Source organism: Lolium perenne, chromosome 4 (assembly GCF_019359855.2).
Source record: "Lolium perenne isolate Kyuss_39 chromosome 4, Kyuss_2.0, whole genome shotgun sequence".
NCBI classification, from domain to species: Eukaryota; Viridiplantae; Streptophyta; class Magnoliopsida; order Poales; family Poaceae; genus Lolium; species Lolium perenne.
In genome coordinates this window covers 321644786-321658974 of record NC_067247.2, presented here as the reverse complement: position 1 = coordinate 321658974, position 14189 = coordinate 321644786, and the positions used below count along the sequence as shown (strand labels likewise).

At 41.6% G+C, this 14189-nt stretch overlaps 1 protein-coding gene across 1 annotated transcript; it reads left to right on the top strand.

Moving 5' to 3' along the window:
• The first annotated feature begins 561 nt into the window (after positions 1–561).
• On the top strand, positions 562–2596 carry LOC127296280 (ubiquitin-ribosomal protein eL40z fusion protein). The gene is made up of 3 exons (XM_051326320.2): positions 562–720; positions 812–1001; positions 2323–2596. The coding sequence occupies exons 1-3, from the start codon at positions 618–620 to the stop codon at positions 2417–2419; spliced, it is 390 nt and encodes a 129-aa protein (XP_051182280.1). The 5' UTR covers positions 562–617; the 3' UTR covers positions 2420–2596.
• The last annotated feature ends 11593 nt before the right edge of the window (positions 2597–14189 follow it).

Genomic DNA, 14189 nt, shown 5'->3' with positions numbered 1-14189 from the left:
TGTGCGTGCTTGAGTGACAAGCACGAATAGATATTAGTAATGTGTGAGTTTTTTTACCCCTATGAGAGAGAACGAGTGGAGGTCTAGCATCATCCTCGAAAGAATAAAAAATTCTTCCTTGTGAACAGAGAATTTTACATCGAAGATTATAGACATTTCTACCCACTTGCTAATTTGTATTCCATTTCAGTCGAACACTTTGGTACATCCTAGAAAAGAAAAAAAAACTTGAAACAAATGGTATGTTATCCATATTTGCCGTAGCTGATCTCCAAGTTCTATGGTCTTACCAAACATATCAAAATTTCTATAAAGACATGTGCCTTTTTATATTCCATTCCGATTTTCGAGATTTTATGGTTATAGTAGAAATCAGTGATTATTTCTCTTTGTGGTTGGTGGGCTCACTCACTTGGCATGCATCGCGAGAAACCAGTAACGATGAGGACCAAATACAGCCCGGCTCTAACGGGCTACCTTCCCACAGCCCACAGCCCACAGACCACAGCCCATTCTCGTGACACTCATCCTCTTCATACCAAACCCTAGGAGAGCAGCCGCGACCCCTATAAAATGCCTCACCCGCCGCCGCCGCCGCCTCACAAACCTCGGCCAAAATGCAGATCTTCGTCAAGACCCTCACGGGGAAGACCATCACCCTCGAGGTTGAGAGCAGCGATACCATCGACAATGTCAAGGCTAAGATCCAGGACAAGGAGGGTAAGTATCCGATGCTCTTCTTTCTCTGTTCCATTCATTTCTGGCTGCCGGCGTAGATCGGAGTAGCTAAGATTGGGTTTTGTTCCGGTAGGAATCCCGCCGGACCAGCAGCGGCTGATCTTCGCCGGTAAGCAGCTGGAGGATGGCCGCACCCTTGCGGACTACAACATCCAGAAGGAGTCCACCCTCCATCTCGTCCTCAGGCTCCGTGGAGGCATCATCGAGCCATCTCTGCAGGCGCTCGCCCGCAAGTACAACCAGGAGAAGATGATCTGCCGCAAGTAAGCGAATCTCCTAATCTTTTTTCTTTAATCTTCACCTGCAGTTATTGTGTAGGCTTCGTTTTTTCCTTGGGCATGGTATCTCTGTTAGGTGTGAAAGATATATAGCTGTAGTAGAGTTGATTATTATTAGGCGTGCGGAATCTGCGGCTCTGTAATATGCTTAGCCTTTTGGATTCATTCTTACATGAAAATAAGTTAAAACGTAAGATTATAATCATATTTATTAGATGGTGTGCGTCGCAATTGATATTAATAGTAATATTAGAAATCTCTTCTTAAGTTTTAGCTGATTTCAATACGTCAAAACTCTTAGATGACCAGTGGCACTTACTTTTAGGTATGAGCTACTGATCCTAAAAGGATCATTAAAGGGGCAGAGTTTTAATTTTGTTTATCAGTTTATGCTGACTTGAAACTGAATTAAATCCTCTGTATGTCTCATAAAGAGTTGCTACCTCTGCAACACTCGTTTCAACCTTTATATGAAGTTTATCAATATCACTCAGGCTTTTGGTTCTGTTGTTATATTCATTGAGAGTTCACTACGCATCATGCCCTATCAATATATTTGTGGTCTTGGGTTTCCCATTGGGAGATAAGATAACTGAACTTTTTTATAACGAGTTGCTGCTTAATATTTCAAGATGTATCACATATGGCATGTGGTTTCTTGTAGCACAGTAGGTTTAGGTTCTTGCATTTCCTACGAGATCATACAGTTTTGTCGCCCAGAGTGGTGTATTTTTCTCAGCAAATTGTTGGCTCGATGATGACTACTTTTGCTTTAACCACACTGAATATGAAGGCTGGATGAAGGGGTTTCTCCTTTCATCTATTGTTGTCCGCTCTTCTTTCTTGGTGGTTCCTTGTGAAGTTTCTTCCTTTTTGTGAAGAATTTTAGAGGAATTTAGTTTCCCTATTTTATTCTTCATCAAAAGGTTGAGATAGAAGGATGCAATGAGATCGGGGAGCATCAGCTGTAGGGGAGGGTGGATTCTCTTCTGAAGGATCTTCTTATGTGGAAAAACCTGGCCTAGACTGAGAGCCTTCATAGATTCCTTGTTTCATGCTGATTCCTGGTTATATTTTCTGTTCTGTCATGGATTTAGTTCTTTCTGTTTGCCCTTATGAATCCTTTGCAAGTTTTCTCAAGTGTTTTCACAGCAGATCTGTCTCTCTTGATTGCCTTCTCTAACCAGATGAATCATGTTTGAATTAATCAACCTTGGGTTATCCCTACTTCTATATTTTTGTAAGTGTAGTGTGATCTGATGCCTCTTCTGATATTCCACATCCTAATCTTTCAAATTACCTGCAGGTGCTATGCTCGTCTGCACCCAAGGGCTGTCAACTGCCGCAAGAAAAAGTGTGGTCACAGCAACCAGCTGAGGCCCAAGAAGAAGATCAAGAACTAGAGTGCCACTAGTCAGTTTCATTGAGCGGCTAAATCTATTGCTGTCTCAGATTTTATGCTTTATTATCGTGTCTGGTTGTCGTTGAACCTTAAGTTACTTCTCTTTCATGCCTCCTATCGTTGTGGTGGTACTTGATAACAATGTTCGTATATGGTAGCAAACTATAATTTTGTGGAATGTGCTCTGTTTGCTGTGATATATTGTGGCTCTAGATGTTAGTTGTCTGATCTGCCATGCCGTGCTCCTGCATTTGGCGGATCCTGGCAAATGTTGTGATTTCCTCCCACAATCCTTTTTGGAGCAAAAGATTTGTGATGCCTTCATGGTCGTAGTGGGTTTTGTCATGAAAAACTTAGGTTGGCATTTTAGTCTGAAATCCCACATGTGGATGTCAGATTTGATTGCATGCCCAGTGTTGGCAAGTTGCTGATGCTTGAATTCCAACAGCTCCAGGCATTGCCAAATCTTGCATCAAAGCACGCAGTATGTAAACTCGTCTTCTCAGGAGATTTTGGTTCGACTATGGAACTCGTAGTTCGTTGGGTGAAGTTACATTGGTTTTGCCCCTATGTTTTATTCAGCTATGGTCATTTGCTCTGCACCACCATGGTCATTGCACTTGGCCGTAGCCAGCAGCCCAGCACATGGCAATGGTCGTGCTATAAACCTGGAAACACTCGAAGTTTCCTCCTCCGCTTTGGCAGATCCCTATATACAAATATTCGGTGCAAACACATCAAACAAATCGTAGACAATACCTTGCCATTAGGGTTGTGCTGTCTGCTGTCGCTCAGAAGTAAAAGTTTGGTAGCGTGAAATAGTCACACAATTCAGCAAGCGCGGAGCAAGTGCTTGCAGCTGTTTTGCCATTGACACATTTACATTCTGAAACTCGGTGACATCCTGAAAATCTCGTATGATCGCGACAATACCTTGCCATTAGGGTTGTGCTGTCTGCTGTCGCTCAGAAGTAAAAGTTTGGTAGCGTGAAATAGTCACACAATTCAGCAAGCGCGGAGCAAGTGCTTGCAGCTGTTTTGCCATTGACACATTTACATTCTGAAACTCGGTGACATCCTGAAAATCTCGTATGATCGATGAAACACCAGAGGCCCTAACAAGCCAAGAGGACCGAACGCGCCCATCTCCATAGGCGAGCTGAACAACATCTCCGGCATCTTTTGCGGGAAGCGTTGTGGGAGACGAGTCTACAGCCAGATTTACAAGGCCTCAGGGGAGAATGTTGCCATGAAAAATGATCGATCCCAGCGTGTCCGTTGCAGATTCTGAACTCAAAGTTAGCTAATTAGTGCTCCCCCGTGGTCTGCAACGGAGCACGTAGTATAGCAGTTGTAGCACAACACCCAGTTTCGAGGTTAAAGACGACCACTCCATCCAGCCGATGGGGAACTAGTTGGACGACTATGAGGGCAGCAGGATCCTCGTCTACCAGTTCGCAACAAACGGCTCACCGCACGACACAACACACGGTACCTACACTTGCTGTTCAACGTCAGGAAAACCACATGAAAACTGACGACACACCAGGCCTGGCTCAACTGGCAGGTCCGGCACTGCGCGGCAAGCGGCCTGGAGTACCTGCACGAGAAGGTCCAGCCATCCATCGTGATCCTCGTGGACTTCAACCTCACCAACCAGCCCACCGACTGCGCTGCCCGGCTGCGTTCCACGCGCGTGCTGTGCCGGCGACCTTTGGCTACCAACTAGCTCCGCAGTAAGTCGTTCCTGAGCGTACCTTAACCAGTCTCGAATATATAATATAACTCTTTTGCTAGTTATAAGTCAACTAAGAATTAAGTTAGTTCTAGGTTAACTCTCAACCGTTAGATTTACGTCTTGATTCTTGCAAATGAGAATTACGCATGAATGTGTAGTTGCACATAGGTAGGTAATTGCACATATTTTTGCCCAATTACACATGAATTGCGTCAAAGTTCATGCAAATTGCAATGACAGACGGAGCTCGCGAGTGGGTCTAGAGTCCATCCTCATATAGTTGAAATGCAGACTCTCCCTCCTCCTTTCCAAAAGACTGTACGTGCCAAGATCCAGGGATAGAGATAAGGGGCACGCGTTGGTGTTTTTTTTGAGCCGACGGAGGCGTGTTCTTCTGGTGGGCAGGAGCTCGCCACCGTGGAGGCTTTGTTTCTGCTTGGCTCCACTCAGCCGAAGTCATTGGTGGTTGAGATTGAGGTCACGCTAGAGCTACATGAGCTGTGTGGGGATTCTTCAGTGGTGCCTGGGCTCCTGGATTTGAGTGGTGGTGTGGCTATGCCTCCTTTCGTCGAGGAAGTGTGATGGCCAGGCTGCATGGTGTAGTATGCAAGTCTGACATAACACCAATGAAACACCGTTCCACTAGTATTATATCGCTCAGAGTGGTACAACAGAAACATATGCGGGTCTAAGGCATGTCTATAGAATTACACACAGACTCTGTTACATAAGATCTTCACAGTCTCCTACTTTATAATGAGGTAAAACTGCAAATAAACTCCAGAAGAACGACTCGTAGTCTAATCTTATCACGAACTCTATTTGTAGAGTATTTAACTAACTCTAGAGGCTATCAATAGATTCTAACTAAATAGGAGCTAGGTTTAGGAAACTAGTTCCTTTCTATTGCTAAGCTAGGTTTGATCCTTGTTGGATGTAGTGTTTGACTCTTCTGTCAGGTTCATATCCCTTGAAGTATTTGTTGATCCTTCGGTCTTCGAGTTGCACTGTAGATCCTCCTTCGATGCCTCCATATCTAAGCAGGTGATTTAAGAGTGGGATGAATACGGGCGTACTCAACAAGTTCATTATATGAAAGAGGTGTTTAATGCACTAGCTACAGCATTAGACCAGAAAGTCTAATACCAATGCAGGTTTTCATAACCATTTCTTCAAAAGCTTGCTTTTATTCAGAAGAACTATGTCCGTCAGCCTTCACCGGTTTACTAGAACTTCATGGAGCTCCTTTCCGGTAGCGTTCGCAGTTCTATATCTCGGAACAGGGAGTGACAGGTCACGATTCATTACACTCTGCAGAGGTGTGTTGCTTTACCCATAAGAGATCTTAACCTTGGTGCCAACCGAGCACGTTACCCGTCCACACTTCCTTTGGTGTGGGGCCCGGTATAAGGTCATAGCCAATCATATTCCTCCGCTACCTCGCACACCCACCCTTTGTTGCATCCCCGACCCTGGGTCCTCGTCGGTCCTCTTACACCAATTAAGGATGGACCCCGACCACGATGACAGTCTGGGATTGAACCAAACTCCTTCGCCGGTAGATGCAACCCCTCATAGACCGCAATACCGTGGGGAACTTTTGGCTTCCCCAGCCTACCGCTTGCTCTTCGGGCGACAAGTGTGCTACGGACAATGCCGTGGGGAACTTTTGGCTTCCCCAGCCTACCGCTTGCCCCCGACAGATGACAAGTGTGCTACGGTAAAGCGCGTCCGTTGATGTACAAGAGGTGGAAATACGATTGACAATTCCATCCCACTCCAGATCTTATGGTTAACACGGGTATTACGGCACAAGAATCACTGGACGACATTTGTTGTTTAATCCTAGATGGATATAAACCCTTGCAATGGAACCTCCACCATATCAACACAATCCATGGTTCCATTGCCCACCATTTAGTCATATTCATAGTTATGAAAATAGTGGTTTTGCTTTTTATGCAATAGTGATAAACATAGTACTTTACAAGTAATTTGGTAAAAATACTCAAATGACATGAGCAAGTGATGAACTTGCCTTTCTTGACTGCAAGATTATGCAGGCAAGGTCTTCGGTGCGCAATAACTCCAAATTCTGAAATAGCATCATCGTCCGGTAAGGACGATGTTTAAAAGATTGGCAAGGATGCAATAATGCATAAGAATGAGATGCAATCGCTCTAAGCGTGACCTAACCCCGATGATTTAGGATTAGTGAGTTGTAATGATTCGTTCAGGGTGTGTTGCACCTTTAGAGTGATTCACAAACAAGGTTCTTATTAAGGATTGGTTGCTTGGTATCATAAGCAGGTGTTGTAATATATCATAATAATAACACTAATAGCACACAACAATAACATTTGGTATAATCCTAACATGTAATGAATAGTGGTTGGTTTTAGAACTATATGGCATGGTTAATGATTAATTATCATATACTTCAAAAGAATAACTTTTGAAGAACATGTTCGTTAAATAAGAACAAGTATGATAATTAGGGTTGTGGAGTTCTATGGTTTTACTATGATTCTAATTGGTTTCTGGAGTAAGTAGTAGATGGATCCCAATAATGTTGGATTCATCCACCTAGGGCTTGTAAGGTTGAATTAAGCCTAAACATCTCATTACCAATAGTTGCTATCAAAGTGGTATATCTTATTGGTGATAGATGGTTAGGGTTTATAGATCCTTATAAGCAGGGTTGATGATGATTCTTTATTTACTTCAAAAGAATAACTTTTGAAAAACATACTTCTTAAGTAATAAGAAGTATATTAATGAGGGTTGAGGTTGTCTAGGGTTTGTTATTGGATCCACTAAGTAAATAATAATTGGTTCCTATATAAGGTGGTTTATACACACTTAACACCATTAGGGTTTAGTGTGTATGGAATAGGATTCACAATATTGGCATGGTTGCTATTGGAGTTCATCACATTGGTGTGATGCTAAGCATAGGTAATTAAGGATGATGGTTTTGGTAATAGAAGCTAAGGTTTAGACTTGGTTGATCCTATTTGATCACCTTGGTTTAATGGTATGCATACTTGGAATACTAATTTGCTGGTGATAGGGTTCTACATTTTATGTGGACATAGATATGTCTTTAGTTGCTAATTATGGCTCTATGGTAATGGAGTAACATGATCACATGTTCTAACCTGGGGTTTAGGTTAGAATTTAAGTTAAGGTTCACATGTAATAATGGAACTAGGGTTTGGTGCATAATTGAATTAGGGTCTTAGGGTTCCACATAAAATTATGAAGTTATCACTTGGTTTATAATGGAACTTGGGTTTCCTAATTACCATATAATTCTTGGAATAATAACTTCATTAAGAAAATTGAAGTTATTAATAAATTTGAAATAAAAATAATGTTGGATTTGGCATTTCATTATTTTTAATGAATTAATAATTAAGGTAATTGTTATTTAGGGTTGAAATCCTTCTAATAAGGATTTAACAAATCAACAAATAAATAAATTTAGTTTTAAAGTTTTCTTTATTTATTTACTGGTTTCTATTTAATTTGGAATTTTTTCCTAATTATTGAATTTTAATTCAATTAAGAATAAAAGAAAAAGGCTTAATTACCAAGTTTAAAACAATTAAATTTCATATTAAATTTTTATTGGATATATTTTTATTTTCTAAGAATTTTGATATCTTATATTTATTTTTCTGAGCTTTTATGAATTTTCCATAATTATTTGGAGTTGCAGATATTAATGAATTTTGAAATAAAATGAAAGGATATGCTAAACGCACCCAGGCTACTGCTACACAGGGTCACTGACAGGTGGGCCTATGGTCCACGTCAGCTGCCACGCGGCTTTGACCGGGTCAAACTTGCCGACGTGGCCAGACTCACGGTGGCCGGCGGCAGACGGTGACGATCACCGGCGATTTCGGGCGCGTAAGGACAGGGAATTACTCGCATTCAATTCGGGGTGATGAGGTGAACATGCTAGTGGTGGCGCCGCCTATCTTTGGTCGTCGGCGTTTGCCCGACGGCAATGCCGAGCGGCGGAATTCGCAGGTCTCCGGCGATGGCACGGTACAGGATGCTAGGGAGAGAATGGAGTGGGCCACGAGGAGCAGAGGCTCACCACGAACGCGTAGGAGGGCTCAGGCGATGCAGAGGTGGCCGGACGGCGACTCCACCGTCGACGGAGACGATGGCCGGGAGCGAAGAGGATGAGCTCGGTGAGGTCGCCTCGGAACGCTTTGGCTCAGTTCCTCGCGCCGGTAGAGTGAGTGGAGTATGGCGGTGACGATGGCGTCCACGGTGGGGCCTAGGGCTTTCCCAATCGGCGGCAAGAGGTGGCGGTCATGGAGCTAGGGTTTCCAAAATTGGGACGATTGAGACGAAGAGAGGGAAATGGAAGGGCTTCTACGCCTTTTATACAGGCTTCGGCGTGTGCTGGCGGCCAGCGTCGGCGGCGGCGACCGCGGGACGTGGAGCGTGCGTCGCGGTGGCGAGCTCCAGGGCGTCCAGAGAAGAAGACGAAGACCTCTTCGTCCTCCTCGTTCTTATCCGAGCGAAGGGGTACATGGGCTGTCTGGGTGGTTGCTTGGGCCGCCTTGGTGGGCTGTGGTGCTGGGCTACACCATGGGCTGCTCGGCCAGGTAAGCTCCTTCTATATTTTTCCTCTTTTTGTTTTTTTCTATTTTCTGTTTTATATTTTCTATTTGAATCTGATTTGGATTCAAATTTTATTTGCAGGTTTCTTGTTATGTTAATTGAATTAAGATGTAGTGCAAGGACTATTACACCATTCTTTATTTGAAACAAATATTTTATATTGGATTATAATGCATAGTTGTGGCTTGTTCATAATAGCAAATAGGCATGGGTTTCAATTATCATTTTAATTTCCTTTTCCTTGTGGAAAAACTATTCTGTTAAAGTTGTTGGAAATTGATGATCTCTTTATAACAGAACTATTACCAAGTCTTGGTAATGCTCTTAATCACATAGTTAGCTCTATGATTTGAGAATGTTGTCATTTTCCTATTATTTTATGTGAGCACTTACTTGTTAAAGTTTTGTAGATTTTATTATAACCATATTTCAAAGGTGGCACTAGGATTATATTTAATAACACCTTGAATTACCTAGAGTAGACATTACTCTCATCATGGTTTGGTATGGGTTATAATGATAAGTGGTTGATCACCACCTATGGGTCTAATTATAGAGTTTAGCACTAGGTTAATCTTAGGTTCAATAAATGAAGCATAAGTTTTAGTTTGTGAGCAATTCTAGGTTTCTAATGATATTCTCCTAATGGCATATGGTTTGGAACTCAAATGTGAGCTAAGTTTATATTGGTTATCACCCCAATGATTCACCAACTAGGTTGTATTCTCCCTATCCATTATAAGGTGGTTACTTGCTTAATAGTTGAGGGTCTCCTTTAGTTACTAAGGACTTGAGAATTAGTTTTGTCTCCTCCCAATTAACTTCTATTACTATTTTCAATTTATCATTAAAGTAACTACATTGGTTATAGTTCTTTTTATAGTTAACTTTGGTCATATGGATGTATGGTTTCTCACCATATAAAGTATAGAGTTTTACTCTAAGGTTTTCTTATGTTTCTTAGGTGAAGAATAAGTGGAATGTAGATGTGGTAGAATTCTACTTATGATCACCAAGTGGTTCACAAGTTAAGGTTGGGATACAAGCCTAGGGTTGCTTACTATTGATCTCCTTATAATTTTCATGTGATTAATGATATCTACTTATCCTATTAGTATTTAACTTATCCTTACATAACTCAAGAGCATGGTCATGGTTAGACATGATCAACTTGTTCTTGATATCTTTACCTCAAGTTCTTAGGGTTTATGATCATCACTCAATTTATAATGATCAAGGTTTGGATTTCTAAGGATCTCTCATTAAATGGGGTTCTCACGTCCATGATCAAGCATTGTCTTGATCATCTAAATATGGTTTCTTTCTTATACTATCATGAATGGATATAGTTACATCAATGATTTATATCCCAGGAGAATGCCTGAGATAATAACTTATAGTTCTACTTAAGGGATGATGATTTGATCATCAGGACATATGGATAGTTCTCTCCCTCAAATTCAAGTGTTGCCTCAACTAACTTGAGTGTAACACTATAGCTTGAGCTCTCTTTCATAGGAATAGTTATTCTAGGGTTTATGGTGTACTCACATTATCTCAATAGGTAGCAAGTCTAAAACTCCACTTGGCTATCTTGGTTGAATTAATCTTCTCCTTACTTTATCAATTCATGGATATGGTATTATTCCATGTGATATTAGGTTATCTCACCACTCCAAGGGAAATGGTTTACAACCTAATACTTTAGTTCAAAGGTTGTCCTTTATTCTTAAATTGACAGAGCTCGGATTAGTATGAGTGGTCTCTCTCTCATTTGCGGAAGGACTTTAATACTAACCTAAGGTTATTCTCCAAAGATAATGATGTGGTCACCAATATCTATGGTTAACATAAATGAGTTCTCTCTCTGGGGAATGTCTTGAATTATATTCTAGGGTTCCTCTTGAAGATGATGATTTGAATACTTGGATGTTTATCCTAGGTTTAGCTCAAGGTTTGTTATTACTTCTCTAATAATTATAACAGAACCCTCACCTCTCTAGGTTTGATGTATAATAATATGTAATAGAGAAGAATATATGCTTCTAGAGTTGATCTCCTTGTCTTGTTTCTAAGATTGAAATAGAATGAATACCATGAGGTTCATGGTAGAATCAAGGATTGGTTTAAGACATGGAAAAGATAAGTGAAGAATGGTTTCTCCATTTAGTGTTACTTGATTTCCAGTTGAATAGATGTTCTTATGTTATGGCAAGGAATACCATGTTATGATCTTTTATAAGATCAAGCAATTGATCATTGATTAAAGTGTTGTTGTGTTAGATCCATTTGATCTAATCCCTTAGATCAAATCATCTCTACCCAAAGCAGGTTTTTAGTAAAGGTCACATTGAGGTTTATAGCACTGGATTTGATGAGCTACTTCAATTCCACCAAGGTCAAGTGAAACTTCAGTTACTGTGACTGTTTTACTTTAAAGCGCGAAAATTCCCCGGATTTTCTATGCATGAATGCAATGCACACATCTGTTTCCTCTATTTTTGTAACCCCATTACCTGGGATATTACAGGAAGTGAGGACCGACTCGCACGAAATCTTGGTCGTGACTTCTTCGCCAAGTGAGGCAATTGGCTTTGACAAGAGTGGTGTTGTTGATGCTGACGCCCCTATCTCGCTTGAGTCCAACATGCACGTGGTTTCTATTGGTGATGAGGTTGCTGAGTCTGGAATGCAAGGTGTTGTTGTCGTCCGAGAGGTTTGCGATTTTCTTGCCACCTTAGCTGTTGCCTACCCTGTATCCGCAGTTGATTGATGGGTGCCCCCAATGTCATGGCATATCTGTATCGACGCGGTGCTAGAGTGTCGTGTTTAGAGTTAGTTCATGTCATCTCGTGGTCCGTTGTGTTGGCTAGAGTAGGTGTGGCGTTGTTGTTTGGGTCTTTGTTACGCTGGATTTATGTGGAGTTGGCCATGTTGTTGTAGGTTTTTGCTCGATTTTCCTAAAAACTGAGCATTTTCTTCTTAATTAATAGATGAGGTAAAACTTTTGCCTCCATTTAAAAAAAAATAAGGGAAACAAGCAGGGGGGTTACGCCTCCCAATTGTGCAACTCCGCTAGCTTTGGAAGCGTTTGTTCCAACATAAAATTACGGATGGCAGCTCCTTTTTTATGCTGTTACACGCTGAACAGTATAAGCTCACACCCCTGAGCTGGCTTGCTGGCTCCATCACTGCCAAGATCTACGTGTAGGTTAGGTTCAGACTGTCTATGTGCCAAGCATGTACGCGTAAATATGTACGAGGGAAAGAAACCTGGGGTTGGGTGGTTAGGTGGGTGGCTGTACCCCCAGTCCACCAGAGTTCAAAGCCCAGGTTTAACATCTGTGTGTCTTATAAAGGCGGAATATTCATTCAGTGGGAGGCGACGTTCCCGTCGACAGCGAGGCGCCTATGGTGACTTCGTCAATTTCAAGATCCAATCCGCTAGCTCAGTCTTCCGGAGATGCTCATAGGGGTAGGGTGTGCGTGTGTGCGTTCATAGGGGTAAACTGTACACATGACTACGCCACTAAATTACAAATAAAATTGTGTTATTAAAGCAATAAATTATTTTGAGTAACCGAGAACTAGCCACGTCCATAATATAATTCATGAACATATTGTGATCGTCTTTTCTTCCGTGAAGGTATATGATGACGCGGTCGCTATAATGACTGGGCATCTGATCATGAAGATCGGCGTTTACAACTTCGGTGTCATCCTTATATATGGAGGAAGCCTGTGGTCCATACTATACACATGGGACAAGTCTTTCTAACCTTGCAATTATTGTCATCGTGTCTTACCAAGATCCACATTCTTACCGACGAGTTCTCTTATTGGCGCAAAACTAAGAAAGGCGACACTGAGGTTGAGCGAGGAAAAGATGAAGTAGAGCGTTGATCCGAAGCTGGGAAACTCTATCTATCAAAAGCAGCAGCCAAGGTAATAACATGGCCATGATTCTCCTTCAGATCATACCATTCTATTATGTGCGCCTATGTTTCACATGGTGGCAGTGGCGGCGTGCAACATGAGTTGGTTTTCGAGAAAATTGCAAACAACAACCATATTTTGAGCAACTACTTTTAAAAGACCACTATTATTTGGGTTTTTCGCGAACCGCAACCAGTATATATGGACATGTGGAAGTTTGTCACGGGAACCGTACGTGGAGCTGGTACGGGTTTCATGTTATATAGTGGGGCACATTGTACATTGTAAGTTGTATCCAATACACAATACGTATGGTATACGGAGAGAGAGACCTATTACATTGTCTAACACCCTCCCTTAATCGAAACCTGCTGACAGGTTGAGATTACGCTTGAATTCAACAAGCTTCTTAACTGGAAGTGGCTTAGTAAAACCATCTGCAACTTGATCATTGCTTGAAACAAAGCGAATGGGTAACTGATTGCTTGCAACTTTTTCTCTGACAAAATGAAAATCAATTTCAATGTGCTTGGTACTAGCATAGAACACATGATTAACTGAGAGATAGGTGGCACCCAGATTATCACACCAAATAGTCGGCTTTTGTTTCAACCTTACTCCAAGTTCAGCAAGAAGAGCTTCAACCAAAATCAATTCAGCAGTAGCATTGGCTAATGCTTTATATTCAGCCTCTGTGCTAGATCTAGACACTGTAGCCTGTTTCCTTGCACTCCATGAGACCAGATTCGGTCCAACAAAGATAGCAAAACCACCTGTAGAGCATCGATCATCAATGTCTCCTGCCCAATCTGCATCAGAGAAAGCACTTAAGAAGGTGGATGATGAGGGTGTGAAAGTAGTTCCAAGTTTTAGTGTATCCTTGACATATCCGAGAATACGTTTTGCAGCTGTCCAATGTTCAGTGGTAGGAGCATGAAGATACTGACATACTTTGTTTACTGAGAAAGCCAAATCAGGTCGAGTCAATGTCAGCTGTAATGCTCCAACTATGCTTCTAAACTGAGTATAGTCATCAGAGCCAAGAGGTGTACCACTTGTGAGAGACAGTTGTTCAGAAGTAGACAAAGGTGTTGGAGCTGACTTACAATGTTGCATGCCAACCTTGTTGAGTAAATCTGTAGCATATTTTTCCTGTGTCAAGAGCAAACCGTTGTTCACCTTTTTAACCTCAATACCAAGGAAGAAATGTAGATCACCAAGATCCTTGATAGCAAAGTTCTCATTTAGATCTCGAAGAAGAGCTGTAATAGCATAACTGGAAGAACTTGTTACTATGATATCATCAACATAGACAAGAACAAACATAGTGATGCCAGACTTGTTAAAAAGAAGTAGAGACGTGTCAGCCTTCGAGGGTGTAAAACCAGTGTAGATAATTTGGAGCTCAATCTAGAATACCATGCTCTTGGTGCTTGTTTCAGACCATACA

What these genes read in the sequence shown, in the direction of transcription:
- LOC127296280 (XM_051326320.2), top strand. Translation starts at nt 618, where the DNA reads ATGCAGATCTTCGTCAAGACCCTCACGGGGAAGACCATCACCCTCGAG. An exon ending in TAAGATCCAGGACAAGGAGG is followed by an intron (nt 721 to 811) that starts GTAAGTATCCGA and finishes TTGTTCCGGTAG; the next exon opens with GAATCCCGCCGGACCAGCAG. An exon ending in GAGAAGATGATCTGCCGCAA is followed by an intron (nt 1,002 to 2,322) that starts GTAAGCGAATCT and finishes AATTACCTGCAG; the next exon opens with GTGCTATGCTCGTCTGCACC.